Source organism: Anthonomus grandis, chromosome 22, assembly GCF_022605725.1.
Source record: "Anthonomus grandis grandis chromosome 22, icAntGran1.3, whole genome shotgun sequence".
Classification (NCBI taxonomy): Eukaryota; Metazoa; Arthropoda; class Insecta; order Coleoptera; family Curculionidae; genus Anthonomus; species Anthonomus grandis.
The window spans coordinates 31,235,865-31,258,496 of NC_065567.1; the positions used below are offsets into that span (position 1 = coordinate 31,235,865).

The 22,632-nt window shown below is 31.7% G+C and overlaps 1 protein-coding gene across 5 annotated transcripts; it reads right to left on the minus strand.

The window, feature by feature from the left end:
* Positions 1–6,440: 6,440 nt before the first annotated feature.
* Positions 6,441–21,335, minus strand: LOC126748197 (uncharacterized). Of its 5 annotated transcripts, none has more exons than XM_050457256.1 (32): positions 21,158–21,335; positions 18,383–18,479; positions 18,179–18,326; positions 17,500–17,653; positions 17,203–17,384; positions 16,947–17,143; positions 16,632–16,890; positions 16,421–16,528; positions 16,197–16,367; positions 13,964–14,242; positions 12,965–13,190; positions 12,780–12,907; positions 12,527–12,722; positions 12,232–12,371; positions 11,009–11,153; positions 10,831–10,919; positions 10,583–10,772; positions 10,383–10,528; positions 9,972–10,331; positions 9,551–9,916; positions 9,327–9,495; positions 9,119–9,270; positions 8,708–9,067; positions 8,287–8,652; positions 8,063–8,231; positions 7,855–8,003; positions 7,470–7,802; positions 7,222–7,411; positions 7,087–7,169; positions 6,835–7,033; positions 6,646–6,782; positions 6,441–6,591 (listed from the first exon to the last, which is right to left on the minus strand). In XM_050457256.1, exons 1-32 carry the CDS (start codon positions 21,192–21,194, stop codon positions 6,508–6,510), a joined length of 6,009 nt encoding a protein of 2,002 aa, XP_050313213.1. In that variant the 5' UTR covers positions 21,195–21,335; the 3' UTR covers positions 6,441–6,507. The 5 variants fall into 5 exon arrangements, with proteins under 5 accessions (XP_050313213.1, XP_050313212.1, XP_050313215.1 ...); XM_050457255.1 differs by having other exon boundaries at positions 7,855–8,006; XM_050457258.1 differs by lacking the exons at positions 9,119–9,270; positions 9,327–9,495; positions 9,551–9,916; positions 9,972–10,331 and having other exon boundaries at positions 7,855–8,006; positions 21,158–21,331.
* Positions 21,336–22,632: the final 1,297 nt, after the last annotated feature.

Genomic DNA, 22,632 nt, shown 5'->3' on the forward strand with positions numbered 1-22,632 from the left:
GTACAATTACAAGAATTGTACAAAATGTTCATAGCTTATAAACCTGAATAGGTGCAACTTTGTACAAATATTCTCGAGACAATTTAACTGGATACGTATTTAACCGTTTTTTTTTCAAATATATAAAGGATGTTGGAAAAAAATTATGCGTAAAAAAATGAATGTTTTTAAAATTGTACAAAATGTCCATAACTCATAAACCTGACTAGGTACAACGTGGTAAATTTGTACATATTTCCTCGACAATTTGTTTGAACACCAATTTCAGTATTTTTCAAAATATATACAAAATCAATTCAATATCTCAGAATATCCGTAAAGCGTCTGTTAAGTTCTATATGAATATTCATAAAATATAGTGTGCTCTTAGGGATTAATTATACCAAAAAAAAAATTGTTTTTCCTCCTCAGGGTGGCGTATACACATACATATAAGAATCCCCGTAATATTCGCAACAATTTTGATCGGTCGCGATGATAAAGCAATCATATAATTGGCTTACAAAGGCGTTATACGAGACGAGATGAAAGACACCAACCGAAAGCTAATACGTCTGTTTGTATAGGGGTGCGTTATCTCCCCTTTGCCAGATATATTAGCTCGAAATTGCATCTGACGCGACAATACGTTTTACATTGTAATATAAACTTCCTTTTGCGAATTTGATTGAGGCTAAATTGGAAGAGACAATATTGTTGTTGGTGGGTTTTATATATACGCCTCTTTGTCGCGCACGTTCATAAAAAAAAAGGAAATTTTAGTCGAATTTTCACTCTTCCATGGAGTCTCCTGATTAAATGCCAGAAGAGACTTGATATCTTTATCAGGAAACTCAAATAGAACGTAAGTTTTTAAGCTGAAGACGTGTTTGTGTTCTATTTCACTTTCCTTATAGTCAATTACAGCGTACAACTGACGAAATTCAATACTTGGTTTCTTTGCAGATGACCTATATTTGCCACAACTGGTCCTGTTTTAGTATCAGTTTTTGGATATTGTTTAATTTCTTTATTCTTGAAGATCATAGATGAAATACAAACAATTTGATAAACAAACAAAGTTAATGCATTTTTTGTACATTTATATAAAATCAATAGACGATCATTAGGATTTCGTAAGTGTAATAAGGCACTTAGTCCAGGCATCTTTTTGATTACTTGGACATCTATTCGAAGAACTTAAGCTCTTAAAACGAGAAAAACATGATTCTAGTTCACGCTCTTGATAGAGTTCTTCTAGACACTCTAAAAGTAACGGAGCCCTTATTCCAAGATTTTAAGTGAGTTTGAAGGTAGCATAGTGACTTAATGAGAGCATAATATAAATGTTTAAGTCAATTAAATACTTATTTTAGACTCTTAAGGGCTCTTCCAGAAGCTTAAGGACGGTCTATACAAAGTTAACAACTTTTTCAAGGCACTTAAGACAATGTGGCATTCTAGGCTTAAAGGTAAATTCATGAAATATTTTTAGTTAATTGGACACTTAGTCTAAGCAGTTAAATTAATCAGAACTTAGCCCAGGCATTAAAGTACATTGAGCCATTCCAGATACGTTAAACAAGATAGTTTAGATTTTTAAAATTCTTCTAGAGTTACTCAAGTTATTTCTAGTATTCAACGTACCTAGAAGTGACTTTTGAGCAATCTTAAAATTTGGAATAAGTGTGTGAAAAGCCTGAAGTAGTAGCTCAATCCTTTGTGAGTGGCTCAATCGCCAGGAAAAGAATTCTCATTCACTTAATAACTTTTCAAGGCACTTAAGACAATATGACAGTCCCAGGCTCTTAAGTAAATTCCTAAAGTATTTTTAGTTAATTGGACACTTATTCGAGGCAGTTAAAGTAATCAGAACTTAGCCCAGGCATTTAAGTTTATTAAGGCATTCTGAATGCTTTAATTAAAAAGACACTTAGTTCAGATTCTTCAAGTGCTTCTTTCATGCGCTTGCAGTTCTTCTAGCATTCAACATGTCTAAAAGTAACTTTTAAGTAATCTTAAAGTTTGGAATAATTGTCTGAAAAGCCTGAAATAAATGACTAATTAATAGAAAAGTCATTTGAATCAAAAGCCTTGAATAAATGACGTATTAGTTCTAATTAATTAATTGCCTGGAAAAATTCTTGAGTAACTCAATAGTCAGGAAAAGAATTCTCATTCACTTAAAAACTTTTCAAGGCACTTAACACAATATCACAGTCCCAGGCTCTTAAGTAAATTCCTAATGTATTTTTAGTTAATTGGACACTTATTCCAGGCATGCTTTAATTAAAAAGACACTTAGTTCAGATTCTTCAAGTGCTTCTTTCATGCGCTTGCAGTTCTTCTAGCATCCAACATGTCTAAAAGTAACTTTTAAGTAATCTTAAAGTTTGGAATAATTGTCTGAAATGCCTGAACTAAATGACTAATTAATAGAAAAGTCATTTGAATCAAAAGCCTTGAATAAATGACTTATTAGTTCTAATTAATTAATTGCCTGGAAAAATTCTTGAGTAACTCAATAGTCAAGAAAAGAATTCTCATTCACTTGAAAACTTTTTAAGGCACTTAAGACAATATGACAGTCCCAGGCTCTTAAGTATGTTCCTAAAATATTTTTAGTTAATTGGACACTTATTCCTGGCAGTTAAAGTAATCAGAACCTAGCCCAGGCATTTAAGTTTATTGAGGCATTCTGAATGCTTGCATTAAGAAGACAATTAGTTCAGATTCTTGAAATACCTTGTTGCAGTTCTTCTAGCATTCAAAATGCCTGGAAGTAACTTTTAAGTAATCTTAAAGTTTGGAAAAAATGTGGACTAAATGACTATTTAGAGACTATTCAAGAGCCTGGAATCAGTGACTTATTATTTCTAGTGAATTAATTGCCTGAAAACACTTCTAAGTAACCCAAAAGCTACGAAAAGAATTTTCGTAGATCCATGAGACTGGACTAAGTGTCTAACTTTATTGAAATCCAGAAATTGCTTGAATTATTTTTAAGTAACCCTAAAGGATGAATTAAACCTTTGAAAAACTCGGAATAAGTGACTACTTAATAAGTGTTTTTGGATTGGAACCCAAGAGCCTGGAATAAGTGAATAATTATTTCTAATGCTTAAACTAAGTGCCTTAAATGCCTGGAAAAAATTCTGAGTAACTCAATAGCTAAGAAAAGAATTCTCATTAATCCAAGAGACCGAAATAAATAAGAGTCTAATTAACTAAAAGCCTTCCAGAAATTGCTTTGAGTGCATGATAGTTACTTATAAGTCTAGAATAATTATTTGAAAAAATTGAAAAGCTTGAAACTAGTGACTTAAAAATCTGGAATAAGTGCCTCACATATCTGACATAACTCATTAGTGACTTAAGAGTCTGAACTAAATTTTAGTAACTAATTATTTATGATGTTTAAATTAAGTGCCTGAAATGTCTGGAAAAGCTTCTGAGTAACTCAATACCCAGGAAAACAATTAATTATTTAAAAGCCTTTTAGAAATTGATTAAACAGCATGAAAGTTACTTCTAAGTAACTTTAAAGGATGGAATGAATGAAAGTTCGGGACATGTGACTACCTAACTTAAAAATCTGGAATAACTGCCTCAGATATCTAAAAAAGGGTATGAGTGACTTAAGAGCCCGAAAAATTCATCCAAAAGCCTGGAATAAGTATTTTGTGATTATTTGCATTATCAAATTTTGTAAATTTTCTGGCACCTTTTCTTTTAATTTTATGAGGAACTGCACATTATGGTCTCAATTGATAAGCTTACTAAAAATAAAAAATAAAGGAGTCATTTACATTTAAAGTCAAGAGCGATTAAGCGACAGCCCTTATAGCGTATCGCTCAACAAAACCGTTCATTATCTCATAAACTTTAGAGAAAACCAGTTTAGCTTTAGTTAAAACTAATCTGTCTTTACTAAAACAGAAGTTATGACCGCTTGTGATACAACAAAAGGGGTAAAAGGGTGTTAAAAGTTCACTTATTTTTTTAAAATTTAAAACTAGATGTTGTGATACCTTTTAATAAAAAAAACCGTCTATCCACAAAATAAAACAGTGCAAACTGCATATCAGTGTCACCATACGGTACGGTATCCCCCGAGGGTGTCGCAAAAAGGACATCCCCCGGTGTATACGTTGTTAAACACATAAACCATCTTTTTTACCACCAGATGTTGCTCATTACGAATGTGGTACACAATAAAAGCATCGCTTTGTATGTCGTAATGTGGCGGTAAATTGTCTGTCTTGTTTGGGCTATTTATTATTCCTTTATAGTTTCGGGGGTGCTTCCCATTGCCACGGTGATTTATGGTATTTTATCTACGTTTGTTTGTTTATTCTCCTTCTTTGTTCAATAATAATATTGTGTTTATGCTTTTTTTTTGCAGAATAGCCAACTTTGTTTTCTCCCATTCACTGGGTGATATAGTTAGCGATCATTTTACTCACGTAGTTAATCGAAGTAGTTTTAATGATTTAAGATTGTTCCAAAGATTTTGAGTAACTAAACCCACTATACAAGACATTTTATATTTAAGAATTTCCTTATGATAGGTAAGTAAAAACTAAAGTAAGGCAAAAAAAACACTTATATCCACTTATCAATTTGTTTCTAGGAACAATAGTGTAGCTCCGATCAATCAGCTTTTAATTTTCTTTTATGCATTGGAGATTTTGGTGAAACCAACGTTTAGAAATTTTTGTTGTCTGCTGTTTATACACTAAATTTCTTGCTGCAAAAACTCTGTGATCCTATTTACAAGTCTTTAACTTTCTTAGGTTCAGCAATATGAGCATTTTGTTCCTAGGATCTTCAATTTATTTAAAGAAAACTTTGTCGACTTCCAAGGCTGATTTTTCCACTTTAATTAATTTTTGGAAGAAATGCTGAAATACGTATCCAACCATTTTATTGGGAGATATTTTGTTCCTAAGAACTTCAATTTATTTAAAGGAATCTTTTTCAACTTCCAAGCCTGATTTCTCAATATTTAAATATTCTTGAAAAAAATGACAACACAGGTGTCTAATGATTTTATTAGAAGAATTTATGTTTCAATTTTCGAGTCTATTTCACTCTCTTCGTATTTCTATATTTAGTTATTGTCCGCCTTCTTAATAACTATATGGTTATGATAAGAAAACATATTTTCACTTTGACTTTACAAATTAAATTCCATTTAATTTTGAAATTTAGGATTTTTTTATTTATATATAATCTCTTTTCCTACAAAAAAAAATAGTCTAGTTTAGTTACTAAGTTTCTTTAACGAGTTGTTATCTAAGTCTCTGTATATAGCACTATAAATTTGGCATATTAGGTATTCTATAAGACATTCTGAATCCAATTTTTAAATTTATTATATCCAAATCTTGTAGTTTTGCTTTTACTTCTTAACGTCAGATTGGTTGATTAAACAATTAATTTAAAACAATTTCTGTTGATTAAAATTATTGATAAAAGCAGTATCAGGCTATATAATAAAAAAGTATATAAAATTTTTATAGCGATTTGTTTAATTCTCTCTTCTCTATGTCAATTTCTAAGAGCTTCTGTTCTTTTTGAAATTCAAATAACACTTTATCTTGGCAAAGTATTTTTGTTTCACAATTACAATGTCAATGTGTTGTTTCTGTACTTTTGAATAATAATCAAGTTATAGTGTGACCGTACGTCCCTTTGGTCCATTTATGTTGAAGCAATGGAAAATCTTGTAATGCGGTTATTTTCCTAAATGAAAATAATATAATAATATACCGTAAAAAACATTAATGCAAATGACCAGAATTAATTATTCTAGAACCAGAAAAATACATAGGAATTATGTTTTTATCAACATAAAAAATTTTTATTTAAAAAATTTTTTTATATAATTTAAGGGTTAACATTAGGAGCTTTTTAGGAATAGTCTGCGCATGCCCTACTGAGTTATAAAATTGTCATCGGGCCGAATTGTATTTACGCCCCTAATTACAATTTCAAATAAAGTTATCCCAGTAAATTAAACATGCAAAATCGCTAATCCGACCGACGCCGTTTCTCGCGCAACCCCAAATCTTGTTTTAGAACTTTTAACTTATTTTTACGTTTCCATTTCTGATGCCCCGGGTTGCTCCTAATACTTTATATAAGCGGAAACGTTATTCATACATATTATTCGGCAAGTTTTGTAAGTATTTAGTATTCAGATAACGCGTGGGGCCTACCCCAGCCGCACGGGGAGGCTCGCTCATGCATATTCATCGTAGTGTAATTAATCATTTTGGATGAAGACACCCCTCCCCCCTACCCCGCCCCCCTTTACAGGAGCGAGGAGGGATGTTGGGTGATAATAATGAGAGGATTTTGGTCAGGGACGTTCGTTATTATTTATACGTTTGTATCAAAAAGTTTCTGGGTTAGAGAGTTTTACCATCTTGTGACCAGGAATTATACACAAATAATGCCAAAACAGTAATATATTTTCTTTAACATAAATTACAATAAAGTGTTAAAAATTAAGTCCCATCATTAACACAGCGATAATGAGTGACAAGCATCTTGAGTATTTATATTTTGTATGTATTGTATAAACTGGCTAATTTCTTTTACGCACTAAAATACATAAAAAAGTAAGCGCCATTAGACTTAAATTAAGTGCATACTTACCATTCGTTTTAAACCGTCTGGCAATAATATGCAAAGGATTTTTATGTCCCTAACTAATAAGTGCATTATTGTGTTGTTAAAAAGTACTTGGCGAACGATATCTAATACGAATTGGCATCCTCGGCAAATTATTGGACCTAAATAAGCCTTTATTAATAGGAAAACTAAATATTGTAAATTATTGCTTACGAAAATTTGTGACTTTAGTTTCTAACCGGTTTTCCAATGAGTTATCCGATGTCATACAAACTGGCATTGCAATACCAACATGGTATGTTAGTATTGCGTTTGTTAGCTCGGAAAGTTGATCCAGATGTTCTAAATCGTTTTCACAGAAAACATTTGGTTTATCCGTGGATTCACACGCTAATTTCCTGTAAGTCTCATTCTAAAATAAATGAATAAGATATATCGGTTTTATGCGAAACATGTATGTTTTACTTTTAAGGTTTCCATAATTATTTTTTTACTTTTGCTTATAAACATATTGCAAATATCTCTGAATGGTATTATGGCTCCAGTCTCTAAGAAAGAAAGCGAGAATTAATATAGTTTGGTTTACATCGTTCAACTTACCCAATGCCCTTCCTGGGTCTTGGAAATCTGGTTCCACTGAGCAAACCCTCAAAAATCTGCAGATTTTCTCACCTGAAGCTCCAGGAACCAACAATTTCGCCAGTGTATTAAAATGATTTTTTAGGAACGTGCTGCAATGTTTAGAATGAACTTGGTGGCAAGCCTTATTTAAGGTCTTCTGTACTTTATCCTAAAATTAAAACGAATTATAACGAGTTTATAACAGTATTTGTATAGCAAGTGTTTACCCTGGTAGGTGAATCTTTTACAATTTCCTTTACAGCCTTAACAACTTCTTTGCATATGAAACAGTCATTTTCATCTGAAACTTCCAGGTTGGTTTCTAAGTAATTATCTTCGTAAACATAATTGTCAATTTCATCATAATATTCCATTTCGTTATCCTCATATTCAATTAGATGTGAACATACTGTAATTAACCTGCAAACTTTGTTTCTCTTAGTGGCATCTGCTAAGGCATCAACTAGTCGATCCATATACTGATTTACAAATTTATTGCATTTATCCCCGAATTTATGAAGTTTCGCGCAGATTTTCGATAAAGTATTTTTGATGTGTCCCTGAAAATGTGTTTGTTTTGTAAAATTCAAAGAAAGAGAGTAAAAAAATTACCTTGGAATAATCAGTTTTAATTAAATGTTTTGCAGCTGACACCACTGCTTTGCAAACTGCACAATAAGGCTTCCTACTTAAACCGGTTTCCTCTACACTTCCTAAGGGAGGAATTTCATTTTCGATATGATACTCATCATTAGTTTGAGCTTTAATACAAATTAAATCAATGGACTCTCATTTTAAACAGAAAATGTTTTTAACTTACCCAATTCATTCTGAATAGAGCAAACCATCATTATTGTGCACACTCTTCCACGTGAAGATTCAACAACCAGCAAGTTCACCATTTGATTAAAATGACTATTTACGAAACTGCTGCAATGGTTGTAATGGATTTTTTGGCAAGCTGTACGTAAAGCATTTTGTACATTATTCTAAAATCGTAAAGTGCTATAATTACATATAGTGAAGATAGCAACTTATTTTTACCCTAGTAAACGATTGTCCAACGATCTCCCTTACAGCGTTAACAACTCCTTTGCATATAAAGCATTCATTGATTCCAACATTTCTGTTTAAAATTTCCTTATGTTCTAGACTAGTTTCTAAGTAATAACTGTTTTCTTCCGCAGTTGAACTAGTAAATCCTTCTAATTTACCCTGAGATTCGTATTCTAGACTATCTTCAAATTCATTCTGGGCTGAACAAACCAACAAAAGTCTGCACACTTTTCCACGTGAAGATCCAGCAACCAACAGACTCACCATTTGGTTAAAATGTTTATTTACAAAGCTAGTGCAATGCTTAGAATGAACTTTTTCACAAGCTTTACGCAAAGCATGTTGTACTTTATCCTAAAATTATAAAGTGCTATAAGTGCATATATGGAATATATTGATTCATGTTTACCCTGGTAAACGAATGTTTTACAATCTCCTTCACAGCCTTAACAATGCCCTTGCATATGATGCATTCACCAATTCCAACATTTTCATCTGAAGTTTCTAAGTTGGTTTCTAAGTAATAATCATTTCTTTCCACAATAGCATACTCATTACTATTAATTTCATCATAATATTCCACTTCATTATCCTCATTTTCAATAAGGTGTGAACCCACTGTAATTAACCTGCAAACTTGATTCCTCTTAGTGGCATCAGCTAGAGCATCAACCAGTCTATCCATATACTGATTTACAAATTTATTGCATTTATCCCCGAACTTGTGGAGTTTCCCACAGATTTTTGTTAAAGTATTTTTGATGTGGCCCTAAAAATCTAATTGTCTTAGAAAAATCGAAGGAAAATAGCCAAAAAGTACCTTGGAATAGTCAGTTTTAATTAAATGTTTAGCAGCTGACACCACTGCTTTGCAAACTGCACAATAAGGCTTCCTACTTAAACCGGTTTCCTCTACACTTCCTAAGGGAGGAATTTCATTTTTGATATGATCCTTATCATTAGTTTGAGCTTCTATAGAAATTAAATCAATGGATTCTCAGTTAAAACAGAAAATCTTTTTAACTTACCCAATTCATTCTGAATAGAGCAAACCATCATTATTGTGCATACTCTTTCACGTGAAGATTCAACAACCAGCAAGTTCACCATTTGATTAAAATGACTATTTACGAAACTGCTGCAATGGTTATAATGGATTTTTTGGCAAGCTGTACGTAGAGCATTTTGTACATTATTCTAAAATCATTGAGTGCTATAATTGTATATAAAGAAGATAGTAACTTATTTTTACCCTGGTAAATGATTGTCCAACGATCTCCTTTACAGCATTAACAATTCCTTTGCATATAAAGCATTCATTGATTCCAACATTTCTGTTTAAAATTTCCTTATCTTCTAGGCTAGTTTCTAAGTAATAACTATTTTCTTCCGCAGTTGAACTAGTAAATCCTTCTAATTTACTCTGTGATGCGTATCCTAGACTATCTTCAAATGCATTCTGGGCTGAACAAACCATTAAAAGTCTGCACACTTTTCCACGTGAAGATCCAGCAACCAACAGACTCACCAGTTGGTTAAAATGTTTATTTACGAAGCTGCTGCAATGCTTAGAATGAACTTTTTCACAAGCTTTACGTAAAGCATGTTGTACTTTATCCTAAAATTATAAAGTGCTATAAGTGCATATATGGAATATATTGATTCAGGTTTACCCTGGTAAACGAATGTTTTACAATCTCCTTCACAGCCTTCACAATTCCTTTGCATATGATGCATTCACCAATTCCAACATTTTCATCTGAAGTTTCTAAGTTGGCTTCTAAGTAATAATCATTTCTTTCCACAATAGCATACTCATTACTATCAATTTCCTCATAATATTCCACTTCATTATCCTCATTTTCAATAAGGTGTGAACACACTGTAATTAACCTGCAAACTTGATTCCTCTTAGTGGCATCAGCTAAGGCATCAACTAGTCGATCCATGTATTGATTTACAAATTTATTGCATTTATCCCCAAACTTATGGAGCTTCCCACAGATTTTTGTTAAAGTATTTTTGATGTGGCCCTAAAAATCTAATTGTCTTAGAAAAATCGAAGGAAAATAGCCAAAAAGTACCTTGGAATAGTCAGTTTTAATTAAATGTTTAGCAGCTGACACCACTGCTTTACAAACTGCACAATAAGGCTTCCTACTTAAATTAGTTTCATCTACAATTTCCAATGAAAAGTCTTCATGTTCAATATCAACTTCATCAGTTACACCTTTAATAAAAATCGTTAAACTACTGTGAGCAAACTCCTATAAATAAGAGTTACCTTGATCTATAGGACCATCTAATTCTTTTGGACAAGCTTTAATGTGTGAGCAAATGAACTGTGGTTCAAATGTCTGCTGCAACTTGCTAATCAGTTTGGGACCAAATTCTTTAACGAAAGATTCGCATTTTGCTTTTATCGGACGATTTATAGTTTCGCAAACCTGAGTTACGCTTTTTTCGATACCCTCCTAGAACCATAATAAAGGTTATAGGGTAAGAATAAAATAATTGGTGCGCCACTCTTACTTGTAACGGTTTAGTTTTCAGTTGCAAGCCGATAATTCTCATGAGAAATTTACACATGCCACATGTTTCTTTAATAGACTTCAAGGTATCTATGAGGTAATTTTGTGAAATAAGTGTATAATATATTAGGGTTTATAAACCCTATACATTGTGAGTTTAAATTTATATCATAATTTACCTGACTGTTGTAAATTCTCCCTATTAGCCTGATTGTTGCCAAAAATCAGTTCTAACAAACTATCTGTGTTTTCCCTTACAAAATCATAACAATCGGATTCCATGTACTTTGGAAAATGGTTGCAGACTGATTGACCCAAGCAGTTCTAATAAAATACATGTCTTGTTTTATTTTATGACAAATATCCACCATTTTAACAAGAAAAACTTACCATGGCCGCGTAAATTCTTCCGTATTTAAAGCACTAGTATATACAGTTATTTAAGATTAATAAGCCGAGAAGTAGTTGAATACTTTAAATGTTACTTCCTTGTCTATATACACTTAAATTAATGTTGTTCTTTCTTGAACCTCTAAGCAATAAAAACCCCAAAAAGTATAGTCTAAACCAATATTGTATTTTTTAAATTTAAATTTACAAATTATCACAGTTAACCTAAAAATATTATGGCTATAAGTCGCTGCTGCAAATTTTGGTTAGTGCTACCTTATTATAATTTATCAAACTAGCTTACAGCAACGGTTCTAAGCTGCATATTATTTTAGTAAGCTATCTGTAAATATAATATTTTTACATAAAATTTACTATAGCTACTTATTAAATTAGGTCTATGCTAAATAGAAATCAAAATTAGGTGATTAATATCTGGAATTTTATACGAGATTATTCTTCTTATTAAGACAATAATAAATTAATATTAAGAATTACCCCGTATAAAAGCGGAGATTCTAGTCTCCTAAACTAAAAAAAATTACGAATTTATTTAAATGTAATGTCAACTTGTCCAGGCATGTTGCAGTAATTTAGTGAGCGACATACCGAAGCTGGTTCAGCATTTCCGCGAGAGAGCAAAGCGACCAGCTCGATTCCCTTCTCTTTGGTGATATGTTCGCACTGGAATTAAAATAGGCTTGTTTTTACATAAGCGTAGCTAAGCATTACACAGGGTGTCAATTTAAATGGAAACTCCCTTACAATGAAGCATTATTTAAGCCTCATTGCTGTTTTTAGAGAAAAACGATGGTGGGAAGTTTTAAAATAGAAACCCTGTATAAATTAGTTCTAACAGTTGAAAATTATACCTAAAATAAGTATATACTTTATATAAATTGGGATTTATTTAGGTTCCTTGATTTTGAGTTATTAATATTTACTGACTTTGAATAGCAAAATAGGATACAAAGCATAGCAATAAAAAAACATTAAATTTTATCCAGCTTACCGAGTTCTTAGAACCTTCGGGCATTCCACGGCAAGTTTTGTCAAAGATATGCTCGACACTCTGGTCGATTCTAGGGTTTTTCAAAATGCTCTGCATTATTTCGGCCGCTTGGGTACAAACTGCGCATTTTGTTATTTCAGCTAAAAACAAAAGTAAATACTTGAATAATTAAATATTTTATTTGAGAAACATCTAATTTATTAATCACCCTTAATACTCCTTCTGCTTTACTGCAAGAGCAGAAGAAACAATATACATTTGACTCACTGCATTAGTAAATGACGCAAATACTTACTTTTAATAAACTGTAATGGGTGCTCCTGTAATTTATTGCAGAATTTCAAATAAGAGCAGAGCGATTTAGGATCCATAGTTTCTTGCAGTAAAATTATAATCGCATCTGCGTACTGATTAATGAAGTTGTCGCAAGATGTTCTGATAGTGCCGGGAAGGGCCTTGCAAATACCATGGACGAGGGCCTTTATTTCATCCTTTAATAATAATTGTAAATATAATTTATATGCATTCAAGATCTCAATAAATCTTACGTCGGTTTTTTTGTTTTTTAGTTCATCATCTATTTCCTTCATAACGAACTCGCATAGGATGCACTTCTCGTCCCCAAGATCGCGTATATCTTGTCCGTTTACTGTATTATCATAAATCATGTTGGTTTCTGCAACAAAGCACAGAAAATTAGACATCAAATGCATTTTTAATCGATAAAATATACCTGTATCTCCTCCAAAGAACTCTTCTCTATCTTCAGCCATGATTCCAGTAGCGGGAGCAGAATCGTTGCACATCTTCAAATAAACACAGACTTCTTGAGGGTTAAGGTCCGCCACAATCATTTCAACAAGTTCCTCAGTGTAGGTGTTCACGAAATCTTCACATGGTTCTCTGACACTGTGAGGCAAGTGATCGCAAACTTGGTCCAAGTATTTTTTGACTTCGTCCTATGTAAAAAATATCATTAAAAATTACTTGGAAAGACAAGGGCACTGGTACTAGATTGTATTTTTCTGAATTCCAGTAGTAGTTGTAACATTTGAGGGAAAAATTAAATGATGCGATTTGTATGATATGGCAAATGTTCAGAAAAATATATCTTGAACCTAAGAAACGATTTTATGCATATAACTCACAATGCAAAAAAAATAACAAAAAAAAAAGCCTTTAAGCAGGGAATATAGATTGAATCCTGATTACTTACATTCTCTTCACGTAAATGCGATATATGTATATTAAAATAACACGTCAAAAAAGCGAGAGTTTTTTTCTGTTATTTAATAAATTCAATACGTGCCTGACAAAAAAATTATTATTTTTAACAAAAAATTTACCCTAATATCGTGAAAAAAATAAAAAATTAAAAATATAAAATAACTTAGTAATGATGCTGCTGCAAATGTTAACAATAATTTAAACAATACTTCACGGAAATTTTGAATACGCTATTGGCGATATTTATGAGCAAAAATATTCAGATTTTGAAAGCTGTTTCTTCTTAGAATGTCTGTGAACTTTAGGTTTCCTGACTTCCTTACGACAATCACGGCATCTTTGTTTATTTCTACTCTTTTCCTACGATAAAAACATTTGGCTTAAGTACCGATTAGGAAATATCAAAAGGTCCCTCTAGAATCCCAAAGCCACCATTACATAAAAAAATTCGTTGTAATCGACAACTTTAAAATCCCCTTTAAAAAAACTTAAATTATAATGTTACCTTGGTTTTTTGTCCCTTAATCATGGATTCCAACTCGGTAACGGCATACAAGCAAAGAGGGCAATTTGAGGAAGATTTAGCGCTGGAAAAGATGTCCACATCCTTAGCTTTTTCTGCAGGACAAGCTTTGATCATGGGGCAAACTTGCGAAGGGTCGATCTCCTGGGCCAAAATTGCTACGAGGGCCGGCTCATAAGTATTAACGAAAGCAACACACGTATCGTTAACTGATGCTGGCAGTTTTGAACAAGCTTTGTCCATTACTTTTTCCACCTCACTCTAAAATGAGAACCCCATTAGTATGTGTGAATAAAGTTTAAAATGCTCTGGAAACCTTGTACTTTAAGCACATTAAAGCTAGCAATAAAAAATTATAACCAAATAAAAATAATGATGCTGATAATGATCACATACCTTCCTATATTTATAAAGGGATACTCAGATATTCTGTGTGCTCTACTAAAAATAATTTTTAACCTATATTTGAAGAACAATGCATTTCCTGAAATATTGGTCAGGAACTTCAATATTCAAATCAGGAGATGCATCTTCAGTTAACAATTAACAACCAAGCGTTCTAAATTCTTTTGTAAAAATTTTTAAAAATATCTTTGAACACAATCTTAATCTTCTTAGTAAAAACTATTGATAATAAAGAACAGTTGTGATTATTAAAGACTGTGAAAAGGCTTTCTGCTAAAGGCTGGTTGCTAAATTAAAAGATTACGACTTTTCACTGTCTGCATGTAACTTTATAAGATCCTATCTAAATAAAAGAATTGAACAAGTTAAAATAGGCAAAGAATTATCCACATAATGCACAGCTATGTCTAGAGTGCCGCAGGGCAGTAACCTTAATCTATTATTGTTTGTAATTTTTATTAATGACTTTGTACAACAAACTGTACAACATTTTAAGTGCCTAATTTTTGCAGATGAAGTTATTTAAGTTATTTAAACGTATATCTTCTTTGGAAGATTGTGATGAGTTTTAGTGTGATTTAGAGTCCATATTATCTGAAAGGTTTAATATCAATAAAATGTCACTTAATGTAACATTTTATTTTTATACTATTTCTTACAGTCATCTTATTTACGGCCAACGGTGTCTTATGCGCATGTTTGTTAAACCTCAGTAAATTTAATGATAGAGCGTAAAAAAAGTGAAACTTTTTTTTGCGGATTGTAATAGAATTTTGATATTTTGTTGTTCACAAAAGTACGGAAACATTTTACATATTATCCTATAAAGTTTACTTTAGTTATTGCCTGGCCTTAATCACCCATTAAAGTATTACCAAGAACAATGCCAAAATGCAAGTATTACGAGGCTGACTCTAAACAGATAATAGTTGTATCATACCATAAAGGTGTGAAGCAAATTGACATTTCTAAACGTCTTGACATAAGAAGGAAAACTGTAAATGAAATTGTTAAGCGTTATTTATAACGAGGAACTATAGAACATGCACTAAAAGTGGAAGACCGCGAAAAACGGGGTCAAAAATAGACTGAGCAATTTTAATGAAACCAAAAAAAAAATGTGGTTGATATAATAAAGAACTTAAGGCGGAATTTCTAAACGTTAAGCTTTCTGACATGACTGTTAGACGTCGCCTTATAATGGGAAATATGGTCGACGTGCTGTTAAAAAACCGTTGTTGAAGAAACTGCATAGAGTGGCCAAATTAAAGTTTGCTAGAGAGCACAAAGACTGGACACAAAATCAGTGGGTACTTTCCATTTTCTTGATTAAAATTAATTTGTGACTGGGATTATTATTTTTTAAAGCGTTTTCATTAGAAATGTTCTACAAGAACGCTCTTAAGCATTTTTCCCTAAACTTGATAGTTACATTTAGGGTCTGGCACTTGACCATTTGGTCTGACCAGCAGGTTTTTGCCCAATATCTCGGATTCTATTAGTCCAATTGAAAAAAGTATTGAATTTAAAGTATTTCTTCTCTAAACTTAATATTTTTTTAAAAAATGTTGACATTATTAAATACTTAATCTAATCAGTATTAAGTTTAATTTTTTCTTATAGTATAGAGAATATGTAGGTGTTTTGGTTGTTGTTCCTCTTTTCTTTGTTTTTTTTTAGTTAGTTGATATAGTTGCCTTAGCTACATTTTTTCCTTTCTGCTTCTATTTTATGCCAATAAGCACTGTTTTATATTTGTTTGTAAGATTATATAAAATAAATAAATCAATTAGACCTAAAACAGGCTTACCTCAACTTTAGGATCGGTGATTTCTTTTTGGACAAAATGAAGGAAATACTCGCAAAAGACACAGAATTGCTGGTTATAGAGTTGTTGATGGGGTGGCACAAGAAGGTCGATTGGTAGTTGCATTTCTTGGGCAGATAAAATTGGTTGGGGTTGTTGTTTGGGTTTAATTAACTGAAAAAAATGATTTTATAAAAATATTAAAATTCCAAAAAACATTAACTTACCCTAATGACAAAATCATCCTTTTGTATGGGGACTCGGTGTCTTTCGTTCAATTTAGATGCAACCTCGGCAGTTTCCACTGGAAGGATTGGCGCAATATAAAGCGGTTTCTAAAAACATATTAAATTAGTCAATATTCACCTAACGAAGAAAATCTACATTATACAGACAAACCAAGCAAGTGAGTTTACAATAAATTATATATTTTCTTACCTGATTTCCTCTGGGACAAATATTGATCATTTGACAAGCAGCAGTTGGGTTGAGCCCAGCAACAATATAACCATAAATCACCTCATAATACTGATCGACAATGCTCAAGCATTCCTGACGGAAACTTGACTTGGCTTGCTTGCAGATTCCTTCCAAAACCTGCTTAAATTCGGATTCGGTGGTGTTTGCAACAAGGATTTCCCTTAAATGAGTTACAAGTTGTTCACAGAGTTCGCATGGTAGGTCGTCTCCTTGGCCACTAAAATAAAGCCAACTATGAAGTTTGTGAACTATTTGAACAAGTGAAAAGCTTACTTTACTGGTACATAACCGATTTTAGACATTGGAGTAATTTCAATATCGTGTTTATGGAAATTAGCGAAACATTCGCCAGAGAGCAAGCAGAAATCGCGGGAATTCAAATTGTTTTGCAAATAACTGTAGATGTCCTCGAAGTGCGTTATTACCAAGTTGCTGCATCCGTCTGAGAAACTACTTAGTTCTCCACAAAGCTATAAGTAGTAAAAAAAAATTGTAATATGCATAAATTTAGGCAATAAAACATCACAACCTGTAAAACATAATTCAGGAACTCATCTCTATTTAAACCATTGAATTTTTGCACAACCAGGTCCATGACCGTATTACAATCTGCGCACCTGTCTCTTTTTGGTGTAATTTCTTTAATACTGGTGATTGGTTCATCTGTGGACTCTAACAAGAGCTGTTGGAATCTCGGATTGTTGCAAAGTCCTGAAAAAGGAAAACAGTACATTCTAAAAACTTATTTAAATAGCCCTGAAGGAATAAAATGGGATAAATCCATCAAATTATTAAGGTGGTTATAATTGATTTCAGATTTAATTACCTGCGACAGAACATACGGTGCTCGGATTCATCTGAGATGCCAATGTGTCAATGAGGTCTGGTATATACTCGTCTGCAATTTTATCACATTCCTTGACAACCGGTTTAAGACGCAGCAAAGCACATGAGCCTTCGAAAACTTCCTTGATGAGCTCCTAAGGAGATACATGTATAATATAGTTTCTAGTTTTCAAACACTTTTTATTCTTCAAAAACGAGCGGTTAAATTTATGTTTGGGTTAAATCGATTATTGTTGTTTATTTTAGAAACCTATTGTTTGATCAACTCTAAATTTAATATAGGTATAGCTTATAATCCTAATTTTACTAAAAGTTTTTATATTGTACATACCTTTGCCTATACCTCATTCAACACTAGCAAATAATTTTTTATTTTATTCTAGTTCAAATTTCCTTAATTTGCAAAATTAAAGATACAAATAAATTTAAAAGAGAAATAGGGAAGGGATTGGTGCTAAAGAAGGCATACTATAGATTGTTAGAGTATTTAGAGGATAATTTTGAGCTCTGACTTAATTTTTTTAATTGTTTGTAATAATTTGTGCTTTTATATTATTGACTGTAGTTCATACCTAGTTTGTGTTTTGTATATAACAATGTAATTTGTTAAAACAATAAAGCTTTCTTTATTATTATATGAATTAAATACTATGATATACCTGAGTTTCATTGCTCTCCAGTTGATCCCTTGCCTCTTTCACCATCTCCTTGCAAGTGTCACAAATGCTGGATCGGTCTTCTGGGAACTGCTTATGGATCCACACGGTTTGTATGCAGTGTTTTGTAGCATGACAATCGCCGGCAGAACTATAAAAATTGTGATTTAATTATTTAATAGGATTTACAGACAGAGAGATACTTACGTCAGATTTTGACACCAATAAGATGGTCCATAGGTGCACTCCTTCTCTCCCAATAGGCGTTGTTTTGATAGAGAGGGAGGCACAGCCAAAGCCACAGCTGAAAAAATTAATTTCGACCCATTAAAATGTAAATTTCTTTCCTATTTATTTATTTCCACAACAGTTTTGTTACAATTAAAAAAAAAGAGATACAGAAGCTTAATAGAAAATCGTAAAATGAAGAACATAAAACAAGCATAAATCTTATACTATACACAAAATTATACACAAGTACTGTCAGAATAATATGACTGTAGTAATTATGTTACAAAAATTTAGGAATTGTAAACATTTCACCCATCCTCCAGGAATTCTTGTACAGAGTAATATGCTTTTTCTATCAACAGGGCCTTCATTAAATTTTTGAATTTTTTTATGCTTAAATTTTTATAGCTGTTCAGTAAATTATCTAACAGTTTTGCTGACATATAATTAAAGCTTTTTTGAAAGAAAGTAGATTAGGCATCAATCAGATATAAAATTAAATTCTGTCTTTGTCTGGTGGAGGAGTTTTCAAATGTAAACTGGTCTCTGTTTTTATATACACACGTAAGACATTCCAGTGTATATAATTGAGGTACAGTTAAGAGTTTGAATTGCTTAAAACAAGCCTTTGAAGATGTCCGATCTTTATACTCCTCATAAGAGCCATAAGCCTATTTTTGAAATTTGAATCCTATCCGCCAATCAGTTGAGACACCCCAGAACAAAGATTCAAAACATGCATAGTACCCAGTTTTCAATATACCAGTTTGAATTTGTCTCATTCAAAGTATTCCTAAGCAGTAACATATTCCAATTCGGTTTTTTACTGAGTTCTGCAATATGGTTTTCTCAGTTTGCCTGATTGGCTAAAATGTACCCTAAGAGTCTAATATTATTAACTTTGATATTGGACTCTAATATCTAACACCACCTCTAACATCTGTCAATTTCTGAAATCACTGTGTTTATTTGTTCTTTTTTTTTACAAAGAAAAATGTGTCATCGGCAAACATAATGACAACTGCACCTGTCATGAATAAAGATAAATTTTTTATATACAGGAGGAATAGAATTGGTCCTAGGTATAATGTACATTATATTTAAACTTCAGTTGGTGGGTATTTTGGAATAAAGTGGTGGAACAGAATAAATACTACTAACATCTCAGATGAATAGTCTTTGTCTCAAATTTGTGAATCATAACAATTTTTAAATTATTCATTCTTTGTGTCATTTTATTAAAAGCAAGAAAATAAATGAATCAGCACAAAAAATGTTAATTATTTATTATCTCTATGACTAAAGCTCTGATAGTAAAAGAATATTTTTTATTTCAATAGCAATCACTGCAATAAATAGTAGATTATATCCATATCTAAGATTTATATGGCAGTTGATATGTGTTTTTTGAATTAGATTATTGAACTATTTATACATCAGTTGTGGTATGCCACCTTTATTTACCTACATAATTTATTTTAAAAATAATTGATAAGAAATTCGATGTTGAGTCGCAACATATTTTTCCACCGGAAAAGCTGGTTAAAGCAAGTGAATTTAATTTAGAAAATAAATGAATATTTACTTGAATTTGGTTTTAAGTGACATTTTTTTTGTATGAATAATAATTAAGTTTATTGGTTATAGAACATATTATTGCAAAATGATTAAAAATCAGGCCGTTTTAGATTAGTCTTGTTAGTCACTATAAATGATATTTATAGACTTATGAATACACTAATTTTTGATAAGCAGATTTAAACCTTCTTTGTTTTTTTTTTTGAATGATTTAGAGGTCAAAATATTGGTGATATTTATCACATGATAAAATGAACTTATTCATCAAAATACTTGTGCTGCTTTTTTTGCTTTTCTGAAAGGCACTTTTCATGATTTTATCTGGGCAACTTTGACCTTTTATTATTTATATTAATCGCTACAATGTTGAAATATAATTGAAGCAAAAACATGAACAGAAAATGGAATGATATAATGTAACTCAAACGGGAAAAGCAGATTTAACCCTAAGTATTAAGGGTAATTTAGGCATAAAATCATTAACAACTTAATGCCCTAATTAAATATTACAGGGAGATTGTTCAGAACATGTTTACCGATAAAAAAATATTTCACATTTTTATCATTATCCAAATAAAAACAAAGAGTCAAGGAATTGACATTAAATAACATATAACTGTAACCTAATTTTTTTTGCATGCAAAAGATCAGTTTTGGGGGTCAAGATTAGTTTCTTTGAATAATCAGGTCAAGAGCAATGGGTTCCAAGGGTTGTTTGTAGCTTGTTTGTAGAATAACGTACATTTCTAAGATCCGAAAAACTTGCAAGAACAATAATTACCAGATTTTGCTATTTTCTACTAAAGAAAGACATGCCATTATGGACATTTTGTGGTCTTTTATGATCCATACAAAAATCTTAATTGATTTACTTATTTATGAGTAATTTTATTAAAAAACTTCCTAATTATCAGATGTCACAAGTTTTTAGGGCCTTAATGACCAGAATACTTGTAATTCAAACAAAGAAGACAGTGCCATTTTGTCTGCCGAAGGTGTCATAAGTAAACTTTTAAAAATGCATGTAAAAACTACAAATAAAAGCATTATAATCAAATAATAGGAGCCTAATGAACCAATACAATTAGCACATAACAATAACAATTCACACTTGTGATGCCATTTTGAGTCATACCACAAAAACATTAAAAAATAGGAAACCTTCCAACTTACCAAACAGCGAAAACGCTGTGAAGATCAGGGTCTTCATGTTGATCGTGGATCAGTAAAACTTTAGTAAAGACGATCAGTAATTAACGCGCAATAAAGAACAAAGCTCAAATAAAAATGTTGACAACAGTCCAAGAAATAAATACCAAAGCAAAACAGATAGTGACAACCGCAGAACCGCTGCGTCACACGTCGAACCGAACCGGCGCATGCGTCACTTGATGCGTCATTGATTGACACCGCTGACAATGAGCCGCTATGAAAGTTAACCAACACAATGTTGCCAGTTCATGCTGCTTACATATGATAATTAACCACCTCAAACTGAAATTCAAATGTATTACAAATGATATTGATCCTAAGAAAATGTACAATTTTTTACACACATCAAAAATGTATTTCTAAAGGTGTAAAATAACAGTTTGCAAAATTAAAACATAATAAACTGAACCTATAGTATAACACCTAACACATTATTAAGAAAAAATCCTGCACAAAACAACTATATTAAATAAAATTCATCAGGTGGTATGGAATTAAAATTTTTGAAATATAAAATCAGGATTAATCTTACAGCAACAATAATATAGTTATGTAAAATCGAATAAAATACTTGACTGGTTAAGATCTAAAAATTTCATTTAAGCTATAGAATCAACAAATATTTGTTCACATAATTGTAAAATTGTTTTTCATTCTTCTCCTAATACGTTTAGGCAACTTATTAGAAATTTAGGTCCAAAATAATTGGTTCTTATACATGATTTATTGAGCCTTACATAATTAACCCTTAGTATTGGGATCATGGCGGTACTTTGCATTTCATATTGATTAGGATTTCATTTACTATAACCCAGACACCTTAATATGTGTAATGAAGGAAGAGTTAAAATGTTGATCTTCTTACATCAGCCCTGTAGTCCAGACCTTGGATCACACGAATCACTCTCCTCTTAAGTAAAAAAAAAATTATCTTAAGTAAACCAAAATTGCATAATCACAATGAGATTTAAAGGGTGTATCTGTATATAATTTTGACACATAATAACTTTTTATGAATATGTACCGTTTCCCTGACTTTTCGTATTTTACCTAAGTCACAAGCAAAAACAAAAAGAGGCTCTAAGTACTGTCACTAAGAATATGATAGTGAATTACTTATTTTGGCATCAATAGTGAAGAGCCAAGAATTACAACCTTACTTATTATCCCTACATTACTATTATTATCAGTAAATGATTATTAATGCCTTTACCTCTGATGTTTTGGATTATTTTTGTTTGCAGATACTTCATACACTTAATTATAATGTAATACCTAGTTTTACTAGAAAATCACTAAAAAAATGTATGCTAAAAATGTACTTAAAAGAAATTGCTACCACAAGGTAGCCAAAGAAGTGGAAAATTGCATGTCATTTTTGTACGATTCATCTCAACATATGAACCATCCCTTCCTAAAATTATGAAACTTTAACC